Source organism: Bidens hawaiensis, unplaced genomic scaffold (genome assembly GCF_021521415.1).
Source record: "Bidens hawaiensis isolate Kalapana, Puna unplaced genomic scaffold, B.hawaiensis_p1.1 tig00018026_1, whole genome shotgun sequence".
In the NCBI taxonomy this organism is placed as follows: Eukaryota; Viridiplantae; Streptophyta; class Magnoliopsida; order Asterales; family Asteraceae; genus Bidens; species Bidens hawaiensis.
In genome coordinates, this window is record NW_027492718.1 from 277,457 (window position 1) to 290,173 (window position 12,717).

Here is a 12,717-nt window from a genome sequence, read left to right on the forward strand (position 1 = left end):
CCAAACAAACTGGACTTTCTAAAATTGATTTTTAAGCCCGAGCACAAATGGAAACATCTCAAGATTCTATTCACATTTTCCACATTCCTTGTATTCCATTCTCCTATTATCATTGCATCATCCGCATATAATAAATGAGACACTTTCGGTCCCTGATTAGGAGTTTGAAAACCCATTAGAATGCCTGCCTCCTCCGCCGATTGCACCATATTCGAGAGACCCTCCATCACCACGAGAAATAAGAACGGGGATAAAGGTCTCCTTGTCTCATACCTTTGAAGCATTGAAACTCGAACGTAGGAGACCCATTAACAAGCACCGAGGATCTAGCCGAAGCGAGGATACCCGTAATCCACTCACACCAAACCGAAGGGAAACCCATTTGAGCCATAACCGACACAAGATATTTCCAATTTACATAATCGTAAGCTTTCTCAAAATCAATTTTCAAAAAGAAAGCTTTATATTTGGACTTGTTGGCCCAGGCAATTAACTCGTTAACTATCAAAGGACCATCTAGGATAACCTTTCCAGTTAAGAACGCCGACTGATAATTAGTAATAACCGACCCCGGCACCTTTTTTAACCGATTGGCCAGAACCTTCGAAACCACTTTATTTATCGCTCCAACTAAATTAATTGGTCTGTACTCATTTAGGCTCACCGGATCAACACATTTAGGGATCAAAGTGATAAAAGAAGAACTAACCCCTGTATTAAATTTCCTTGTCGTGTGGAATTCCGACAACACTTTCTCGAAGTCAACTTCGAAACAATCCCAGAAGTACTTTATAAACCTGAAGTTGAACCCATCTGGGCCCGGGCCCCGATCCCCATTGCACTCGAAAATTAATGCATGATCTGCCCAATCCCAGAAACAATGCATGATCCGCCTCTAAGATTCTGTTTAAATTAATGCAACCATATATAACCCAACTGATCATCGAGTGCACCCCCATCGAGCCCTGTCCAATAAGTGTTTGGTTTAGTTTATTTTGTTCTATAGAGGTTGTACTGCCAATCTCATTTTGATCAACTCACAAGTCCATAACTAGAGTGCAGAAACCTGAAGTTTAAGCATACCACTAATCCACAACTAGTTACTAATTAAAGCCTATAAGCTTCAGCAAATAAACTATACGAGACAACCATAATTAGAGGCTGCAATTTTACGTTTGTATCTTGGGATCACATTACTCATCCTGACAATTGGGTGAGTATAAAGGCGTGTTTGGCTTCGTCTTCAGTTTGTAAGAAAATGGCTTGGGATTCGTACGCTACACCTCCGTTCTTTGCTTACCGTGTCTCCTGTCTGCAGGTAAATCCTTGAGCCATTGTGTATACGTGAAATTTGTTCACGCACTTAACAAAATGTTAAGGTAAATTTTATCTAATATGTGTTAGACAATATATTATGTTAGATCTTATATTTACAATCTTGATTTTAGATGGTAGTTGAATGTAATATTCTACCCTATATATAGGGATCTATTGTAATGCAGAAATCAATAACCAAAATCACATTACGTGTTTTAACTTGGTATCACAGCCAAGGTTTACAAACCCTAGCTGCCGTCAACAACCAATTGCAGCCTACATCATATATTTTTTTTTCTCTTCTCTGTCGATCAACAACTCTACCCTAATTCATCATGGCCATGATTACTACCTTTACAACTGTGGAGAAAACAGCACACAACTCCCATAAATTCGCTTTCAAGCTATCACCCACCAATTATGGGTATTGGAAAGCCATGACCATCCCTTCTTAGTCACCAACAATTTATTTGGCTACATAGATGGGACAATCCCATGCCCACTGCCTAAAACAGCTGCCACAACTGATACTGCATCAGTTGATAATCCTAGCTATCATCATTGGATCTCCAATGATGCACACGTAAGAATGATTGTCATCTCTACTATATCTGAAGCTTCTTTTCAACATGTTCAAGGAATAACATCTAGAGATCTCTGGCTTTCGTTTGAGAGGGCATATGCACCACATAATTCTTCCCGGGAATACACTCTCAAAACTCAGCTCTTAAAGATTGAGATGAAAGGAGATGAAACTCCAATCTCCTATCTCAGCCGCGCCCAAGAATATGCTAGTGCCCTGCCCAACATTGGCGAACCAACCAAAGACAAAGACTTGGTTATGCTTGCCATCTCCGGTCTTCGTGATGAATACAATGGCCTCAAGGCAAATCTTCTAGGCCGATACCCACCGGTAAAATTTAACAAATTGCATGGCCTTATTTCTGATTATGACTTTCTGGTAAACAAATCCATGAAACCCTCTCCACAAGCTTTCATGGCTTCCACTACCAATCCCCTGCTGCAACCAAACACATTCCCGCAAAATCAATTAAATGCTTTGCAGCAGCTAGCATCCCAACTAGGGTATCAACTTCATCCTACCGTCTCTCAAAACCCTCAACCTCAAGCATTCTATGCAAACCGCCCGTCAAACAATTATCGTGGCAACAGGCGTGGCAATTCACGTGGCAATACACGTGGTAATTATTCCAACAGAACTCATGATGACTCTCGTGGACACGGCAGCAACCAAAACCGACAACAGCAATTTGCATGGGCTTCAACTCAGAACACAGTTTATGGCCACTGTAATCGTTGTGGCATCCAGCATCTGCCTTCCCAATGCCCTAATCAGTCCAATTCCTCTGTTGTCCGTGCATCACCTCAAGCAAACTATGCAAATTTTTCTGAGCTTGGGTCACAATCTGGTTCTACATGGATTCCCGACACACGGTCCAACAGTCACGTCACACCAGACTTCACAAGTTTGGATAACTCCGAGGCATATTCTGGTAACGACAAACTTCATGTCGGCGACGGTAAACCTTTACCCATTCTTCATATTGGCTCTTCCAAAATATATTCCCTAAACAAAATTTTTAATCTTTCTAATATTCTTCACGTACCCGATGTTACAAAGAACCTCTTATCTGTTCAACAATTTTGTACTGATAATGATGTTTTCTTTGAATTTCACTCATCTTTTTTTGTTGTGAAGGACGAATCTACACGGTCCATCCTACTCACGGGTCCAAGTAATGGTGGTTTGTACTCGATCCGTCTTCCCCAATTGAAGTCTCTTCCACGTCTTTCCTTCACCGCCACTAGAGCTTCTTCAACCATTTGGCACCAACGTCTCGGACATCCTCATGCTCGTGTTTTCCAAACTATTGCTTCTAGTTGTTCTTTACCTGTTTCTACAAAACTATTTCCAGCTTTATGTTTTGCTTGTCAAATGGGAAAATCTTCTAAGTTATCTTTGAATAATTCAAATTTTCGTAGTAATAATATTTTGGATTTGGTTTATTGTGATGTTTGGGGCCCTGCTTCATCACTTTCTTTTGATGGATATAGATACTTTATGTTATGTGTTGACCACCATTCAAGATATATGTGGTATTATCCATTAGCACAAAAATCTGACGTTTATTCCACTTTTAAATCATTTGTGACAATGGCCGAACGACATTTTAATACCAAACTTAAAAATGTGCAAACTGACTGGGGGGAGAGTTCCGCAATCTCACACATTTTTTCTCCTCACTAGGTATTATTCATCGTCGTTCTTGTCCTCACACGAGTGAGCAAAATGGTATCGTTGAACGTCGAAATCGACACGTTGTCGAAACGGGCCTCTCTCTCCTTGCTCATTCTAACACTCCACTACGTTTTTGGAATTTTGCATTTGAAACAGCCGTTTACTTAATCAACCGACTACCCTCCCAAACCTACTCAAACAAATCCCCTTTTGAGCATCTCTTCAATCGAACACCAGATTACTCCTTTCTTCGTGTTTTTGGATGTCAATGTTTTCCCTACCTCCTTCCGTATAATCGACATAAATTAGATTTCCGATCTACACCTTGTGTATTTTTCGGATATAGTCCTATTCATCATGGGTATCGATGTTTGGACTTGACTACCGATCGTGTGTATATTGCACGTCATGTTCGATTTAACGAGCATCTTTTTCCATTTACACCAGTTCCTTTAACCGAGCCCACCACCAATCCAGCCCCTTATTCTCCACCTTTCCAACACATGTTAACACTACACTGCCCACTCCTAACCAGCCCGAACCAGCCCCCATTACCGAAACAGCCCCTGTTACCGAACCAGCCCTTGTGACCGAACCAGCCCTTGTTACCGAAACAGCCTCTACTACACCACCTGCACCAGTCCCTACTTCTAACCAACCCACCACTCCACAACCTGACCTTCAGCCCATTCCCATTCAAACACCTACCATACCATCTCGCACTCGTCCAGCTAATCTTCGGCCCAATCCGAAACCCACCACTCGCTATAATCCATCTTCCTATCATACATCCACTGATCTAACTCCTTCTCTTGAGCCATCCTCGTTTACCGTCGCTAACAAATTTATTCTCCTAATCTATAGAAAAATCAAAATAGGTAACAACATAAGTAACGAGGTTATGTTAAAATTGAATAACAAGATGATGTACTTATGTCAAGGTTATTACTTTTATTATTTCGTGCAACTTACTTGACCATACAATACAATACAATACAAAAATATGCTTTTTACTTTTTATTATTATTGATTCCATTCTATCATAGAGAATTAAATTTAATTTGTTACAAATATTACGTTAACATGTGAATCATATGCGTTCGTTTCATGCGGTAGCCAGCTTTTTTGAATGAACAATGTACATCGGGTCAGATCGACCAGGATTAGGAGATATATCTACAGCCTGCATGGTTTTCATAACGAGTTTCTGGTCAAAGTCAAGATTCAGTGGGATTGACCTTCAAAGTCAAAATTGCAACTTCTTTTCTACATAATATAACTCACCTTGGGTGGTTCAAATCCTCCAGCATAGTGAAAATATGCCCCCACTATCATCACGTGATCTGCATCGCCTGTTGATGTCCATATCGATATCGCCTTTGTCCAAAAACACCGATTCGAGAAACTGCAATAGAATTGATTGTTAGACATATTAGCTAAAATTATACAAAATTAAAATACTAAACATAATTATCACCTCATAATAGCCTTGCCACCTGGCTTAAGGACCCGACGCATCTCCTTGAACACTTCAATCGGCTTGGTCAAATAGTCAACACTAACCTGCAATTCGATACGATTAAGTCAAAGCCCGATTTGGTAATACACGAATAACTAACCAGTCACAATACGCACCACATTCGTGATAACATCAAAAGAATTATCTTCAAACGGAAGCTTAGGTTTCGTATTTAGGTCTTGCACAACATACTCAGTAAGTACCTACAACAACTATAAACGTTACACAAAAATGAATATAAAAAATGTGTCACGCGGGTACTTTAATTCTTACTTTATTGGCCTTGAGTTCTTCTTCGTTAAGACCCATACCGCTATTCTTTCTTGCTTATATCCCGCGGGAAAATGACTCACCCAACTGCTACACATGTCTAGAAGAGCTACACCGTGAGTGTTACTTGGAGGGAAAACTTCTTTGTAATAATTTGTGAGAGCGGATATAGCAGGATCGTCAATGTGGGTTACAAAACGCGGAGATTCATAGAATATCAAATCTGATGATCTACAAAAACAACTCTTTTTTACTTAAAGTTTAAAGTAACATGTAACACATAGAGCATGGACACGTTAAAAATGTTATGTAACATAATAATGTAACTAAATGATTAGTTTAAAGAGACTTACTCGTCGAAACGTTGGAAGTCTTCGTCCTTGAAAGGAAACTATTCGGGCCATTCGACATTCTCCAATATCTATAATTACAAACATTTGATTATATGAATATGCATATAAGTCACTCTATTTTGTTCTAAATTAATATGTGTCATTTCATCATGATATCAACAAACCAAACCTTATCTAATTCACAGTTTGCATACATTCATCCTCAAATAACTGAAAAACCAACCATAAAACATAAGAACTGACCTGTTCAACAGAGCCTTTTGTTCTGGCTGATGCAATGATATTATTATTATTATTATTATTATTGGTGCCGGCCATGCTCATGAACTGAGACCAAAAAGATACTCCAATACCGAGCACAAGACGTCGAGGTACTCGATAGCTACTTGGATTGTTACTTCTCTTTAGTGTTTTTGATAATTGAGTACAAGAAGAATTAATGGTAAAACAAGAAATTGAAGAATTGGGATGAACACTAGATAACCTGTTTTGTAGAATGTTTGGGAAGCGATTTGCCATTTTTAATTGTTTATATTATATTATAATAAATAAATAAATAAGTATGACTAAAATGATGATTCAAACATCATGTGGATGGTTGCTATATGTAGTGGATTAAAGTCTTTACGTGGCCAAACCATCGTCACGTATGAAAATGGATGATAAATTTTTTACCAAACGTTTTCACTTTCAATATATATATATATATATAAAATAAATCAACATGTAAATCTTTTATCTATTTTTCTTCATTATATTGTGCCAACAATACATTATGATATTATTTACACCAAAAAAAATTACATTAAATGTAAGCAGATGTAAAATATTTCAAATCACTATTTGTCAACTGCAAAGAGCAATAAAGATAACTTATATTTGGTTGTTTGTGTAAGAGAATCCATAACAAGCATCCCGAAAAACACACAAAAAAAAACATATCTGATAAGATGTGACATCATAAAAGCACCATTCTTTAAAAATATCAAAAAACGTTATCATGTCATAATCACATTCAACCCAAAAATATATATATTCAAGCACCCCCCCCCCCCCCAAACCATCTGCAAAAAAGTGGTGTGTTTGGTAGTTGTGAAAAAACTCTAACTAAAAAACGCATGATAAAAACTACACCCACAATAAGAAAAAACTAACGATGTAGACATGCTCAAAAACACTCTAAAAATGTTTTATTGTGGATAGTCTGATCAGTTAAGCTATAAATTTTGCCATAAAACTTTGTACAAGTCTATATATGTATTGTACGAAGCATTTTAGGCATATTGGCTACTTATAAACCACGTTAAGAATTTATCTACTCGGACGCGTGATAAGTTTTACTCATATAATATCGAGCACTGAAAGATGTGGAGCACTCATCAAGAACGTAAATCCGTACATTATAGATTATATATCCCATATATTATGAATATAAATTTGTGTACAAAGTCGATGAAAATACTTATTACTAAATTCCCAACAAATCTAACATAAGTTGCTTCTCTATAATGGCCTTTTTGGTATCATGGTTGTGTCACAACTCTAAATACACAATACTGAAGATGAGACTAGACGTTTTCAAATATTATAGATGTATGTAAATGCATTGGCAAAAAGCATACACCCACGTATTACACTATACGCGTAGTTAGAAATACCGCTGTCAAAACCATAGTGTGTTTGCATTGACAGTGGTAAATGGACATCAACAGTGTAGCCAAACCCATCTAAGTTCCATCAATAAGACACTGAGTTTACAACTTTGTCTTGCAAGCTATAGCTGGAAGAAAATAAACTTATGGGTGAGTCGAAACTATCCCCACGAATTACAAACTGAAATCAATCATAAGTTCCAACATTTTATAAAGTGTACAGATAGATACATAGTGACTATCCCCCATGCAAAGTAGAGATGAAAACGACAACATCCTTACTTTCCAATGTTGTATCGAGCTGACCGCTCAGTTCCCAGTCACAATCATTCACAAGAACAAGAACCCCGGGCCGTCTGCACACCATATCACAACATGATGAGCTACAGCTAAAGGAATAAGTTTTGGATAAAAAATCACACAAAAAAAACTCACACAGTGTCTCCCTTCATGAACATTTCAGGCCTCTCCTTGATTAAGTTGGATTTAACCCACGCAAGCAAGTGCTTCATGGTTAACTGAAAATAAAAATAAAAAAAAAAAAGTAAATAACAAGTATACATCTAAACTTTTAAGAGCTGTCATTGATAACTTGAAGATTTGCACCTTTTTTTCTTCAGCTGGTAGGTCAACATCAACATTATGGATCTTCACCGAGTTACAAAGAAGTTCAAGTCCTCCACTAGATTTAACATTTAACAACAGAACAAAATATCAAAAATCATATAACTAATGACAGTGGCATAGACCAATAAGTAGAACTTTAAAGTCGGGCATCAGATAATAGAATTGGATAATAAGTATATATCATAGTCTGGAATGCCACCAATTTGATAGACTCCAAGTTTATAAAAAATGATTGAACATATATAAATAAACCTTTACTGCAAGTTGTATTATTATACAAAAAATCTTCATAGTCTCTTTTAAAAAGGTAAATCAATCAAAATTAAAGATTTTTTGTATTTGGTTAAGGGGGTGTTTGGGTGAGCTTTTAGAATTGCGTATTTGCTTTTTGAAAAGCTCCAATTTTAAGCTTTTGGAAGAGCTTTGCCAAACACTTTTTGCTTTTCAACAAACAAATAAGCAAGATTTAGAAGCGCACTCAAACACCCCTTAAATCAGGTCAACATGTGAACGTGTGAACTCGCATACGGCATTATACTCATCCAACAAATAATATTTGGATGTTTCAAGCAAATATGCTTTTACTGATTCACCTGCAAGCACTTAGAACTAGAAGCTTAGAGCATTCACATTGGAACACCCCCCCCCCCCCCCCTCCTATCCCTATAATTTAGCTAAAAAACGGTTTTATCCCTAAAATATGTTCTCGCCTTTTAGAAGCCATTCAAATGTACCTCTATTGAATTCACTCCATACATCTATGATCATGTATAAAAGCTTTGTGTTTAAGCCCAAAAGGTATTTCTAGATTCAAATCACAAGTAATACTATAGAAATAGATCACAAACAAGCAAGCTAGCACTCGAAAGTCAGACAGACACAGATACACAAGTTCAAATATAAAAATTGTTCATGGTGAGATCACTCTATTGCAAACTTTAACTGTCACTTTATGAATATGAATATTGTAAACAGAGATAGATAGATATGTAATTACCCGAATTCAAGAGTTAATTGCATCTTCAATTCAATTATTATCCTATCCTTCCTGCACCAGAAAAACCCTAAAAAGAAGGCTTAGGGGGTTCGGAATTGAACTGGATATCCAAAATTAAAGACCTAGTAAAAGAAGAAACCAACCTTGGAGAATCACAGCGTAAAAGTCAGGCTGTTCAAACACTTGTATCTATTGTACTGTAATTGTGCTTCTGTTGTGTTCATTCCTAGCATATGGACCGGTTGCTACTCAAATTAGTTTCTCTCTAATTGGGCCTGGGCCGAGCAGAGGCGAAAATCCTAACCGGTTAATCAAACCGAAACTAGTTCTTAACCGGTATAATAGTATCCGATTCATACAAAGTTTTAAAATTTAAAATTTTAAAACTCCAAAATATCATTAACTCAATACTTTCAATTCTTAAATATCTAAACGTACAACTCTAAAATGTCTAAAAGTCAAAGTTAACAAGAAAACTTATATAAAACGAGCAATTAATGTTTAAATTTGAACTTTAAAGTCAACATAAAAAAGAGAAATTTTAAAAACTTTAAATAAATAGGATATTATATATATAAAACAAGCAGTTGCTGGATCTTGATCGCTTAAAACTAGTGCTGGTTGTTTAAGCAATTGAAATCGATTACCCTAAATTGAAACCCGCAGAGCGCAACCTCCAAGGAGTTAACTGGTGTAAATCGATTTTGGAGGAAATCAATTTCCATATGGATGAATATATACTACTATTAATCAGTATAAGTAGGGATAACCTGATACACATTTGAATTTCAATTTGCATAACAATCGGTGGTGATAAACTAGTCGTCTTCTATGTCTTCTGTTCATGTCTGCACCTTTTTTGGGATTAACCCTAATATAATTCAGAAATACCAGGGGATACCAATACATATTTACGTTTTACATATAATATTAAGACGGTTATACCCTTTACAGATTGAAATATAATTTTTTGTTTGATTAATAATTACAAATATGTCACAGATCTTATTAACCATAGATATGTAAATTAATGGCTATGATTAGTTCTTTTAGTTCTTAATTATTTTTGAGTTCCTAAAGGAAGCCATCCCTATATAGGGTTATATACATATATATAAAAGGTTCATTTCAGAAATATTTTTAGAGTGAGAAGTGCGAGAAATAAATCCAACCAATCACAATTTAACCTTTTTCTTTTCTATTTATTTTATTTTAAGGGCAAATAAGTAAAAAACCAATTCTTATATTCTTGGTAAGTAACTTTACCACATATCAATTTTTATTATAATTATTTTATATTATTTATCACCTTTTCCAAATTGTGAATAACCCTTACTATCACCTTTTTCCAAATTTGTGAATAACTCACACGAGATTCTAGCCAACCGATTTTTTCAAATTCTATTGAACCCAAATAATTTAATCCCATTAGGTAACTTTACGTCCAATTCAACCAATAATATATTCGATAATCAAAAATCGATTTTATCCTATTCCTTTTTTTGTGATTCCATTGATGAAAATCTACATGCATCATATACGACGAAAATCTGTTTCCTTTTCTTCTTTATCCCCAAATTAATGGATAAATAAGTTAAACACTTTCATAATTAATCCATATATAACAAACTATTATACCTACTTTTATACCTACATAACAAATAGTTACATGACATTGTAATTCATAAACATTTCATTCTTACTCCTTACACAACAAACTATTGATCCTACATACACAAGATTTCTAAAACAGACAGAAGGGTTAAAAAACGGGTAAAAACCACAAAACAAAGTATGACATTATCCTACTACTCCTTGATCAACCAAACATTCGATCCAAACTTAGAACCTCCCTAATATGTGATCCTTTTCATTTTTAAGTTAAATAACTAATAGAATCCTCGCCACAGATGTTGGTAAACGACATATGTCTTTTAATGTCATTCTATTTATATCGCCACCGAGTGTGTGCTTAATATTGTTTTTCATCAAACCGAACTCTCGTGAGGTTGTGAAGTCTTTAAAAGCTAAATGTCTCTCAGCCTGTTTAAAAACCAAATAAAAAATAATAATAATAATAATAATAATCTAAAACTAGCTTTCTATTTTTTTCAATACCAAACATCAAACAACCTTCTTAATAACATATACTCCAACGAAATAAATAAAGACTAAATAGATAATCATAAATCTACGTAGAGCATATATTCTTACACAATCCTAATTTATCTTTCCGGACTATTCATAATTATCTTCTGTTTCACACTTAAATTTTAACCATTTTGGTATTAACAAACCCAGTGCATCAATCTTTCAGATAACCAACAATCCTTGGTAACTCACAAAGTATAGTCCCTTTACATAAAAATAAAAAAATTATTTTCAAATAAGTTATATAGAAAACGAAATAAACTGCTTACAAATACATAAATTTAGGGGTACTACCAGTTTTGAAACTGATGTGTGCAAGCAACAGCCTACATATTAAGTAAAATCCTCTATAGTGAACAAAACACATACACAACAATTCACCATTTCATAACTATATAGCAACCTAGCATCATACACCAAAACCAACCAAAAATCTTCAAATAAGTCTACACATACCATACAAAAAATCTCTACAACCTAACATCATAAAACAAATCTACACAAAAAACAATCTACATATTACCTAAATAAGCATACACAATAAACAAACTGCATACACAAGAAGCTTACACACAAAAAAATAAGCATACACAACCGTAGCAAACTACTCATACAACAAACCCATTAACCCTACACAGAAAACAAACTGCATACACCTAAACAGGCAACAAGCCTACACAGAAAACAATAAGTTACATAGTAAACAACATGCATACACAACCGTAGTCGCCCCTACACAGTAACAAACTACTTACACAACAAACCCATTAACCTTACACAGAAAACAAATTAAATACACCTACATAGGAAACAAGCCTACACATAAAACAATAAGCTACACTGTAAACAACATGCACGCACAACCGTAGTTACCCCTACACAGTAATAAACTATTTACACAACAAACCCACTAACCCTACACAGAAAACACATTGCATACACCTACACATGCAACAAGCCTACACAGAATACAATCTACACATTGCCTAAATAAGCATACACAATAAACAAATCACACACACAATAAGCTCAGTAAACTACACAATAAACAACCATCATATACATCATCCACAGTCCCCCCCCCCCTACACAGTAACAAGTTAAATTTTGAGATTTCTCACCTGCAATTACATATCAAGTTAAATTTTTACTCTTTTTTGTAAAACTCAGTAGTTACATAGATTAATGGCAGATACAGTAAAGGCATGTTGCATCTTACACAGATGGTTTACCATGTTTACATCCATAACACACCAAAGGAATGCCATATCTTATGTCACTACTAACTAAAACAACTAGTACAACAAACATACAAAGTAAACTACGCAACCATAAATTAAACATTACACCCACAGTACACAATAACCCGCAACTCATCCAAGACTCATACACATACCATACATTCATGTGAAAGTACATCCACAACCACTAACATCTATGAATAACCCTCATTTATTAGGAACTAGACAACCAAAACATGAATTGTAAATAACTTCTAACACCACCAAACACCACTCAGTACATGCATTAACATTAAAACAAAACTCAACCTATAAAAACCTACGGTATTT

The 12,717-nt window shown here is 35.5% G+C and overlaps 1 protein-coding gene and 1 pseudogene across 2 annotated transcripts; both read right to left on the reverse strand.

Moving 5' to 3' along the window:
• Nucleotides 1–4,601: 4,601 nt before the first annotated feature.
• LOC143555212 (uncharacterized) lies at nt 4,602–6,265 on the reverse strand (annotated as a pseudogene). Its single transcript, XR_013139164.1, has 7 exons — nt 5,963–6,265; nt 5,720–5,787; nt 5,370–5,597; nt 5,213–5,299; nt 5,055–5,140; nt 4,862–4,982; nt 4,602–4,760 (listed from the first exon to the last, which is right to left on the reverse strand). The product of XR_013139164.1 is annotated as an uncharacterized LOC143555212 (transcript).
• A 1,166-nt stretch (nt 6,266–7,431) lies between these two features.
• On the reverse strand, nt 7,432–9,063 carry LOC143555213 (ubiquitin-related modifier 1 homolog 1-like). Its single transcript, XM_077044805.1, has 4 exons — nt 8,996–9,063; nt 7,978–8,053; nt 7,807–7,889; nt 7,432–7,727 (listed from the first exon to the last, which is right to left on the reverse strand). Exons 1-4 carry the CDS (start codon nt 9,016–9,018, stop codon nt 7,610–7,612), a joined length of 300 nt encoding a protein of 99 aa, XP_076900920.1. The 5' UTR covers nt 9,019–9,063; the 3' UTR covers nt 7,432–7,609.
• Between the last annotated feature and the right edge of the window lie 3,654 nt (nt 9,064–12,717).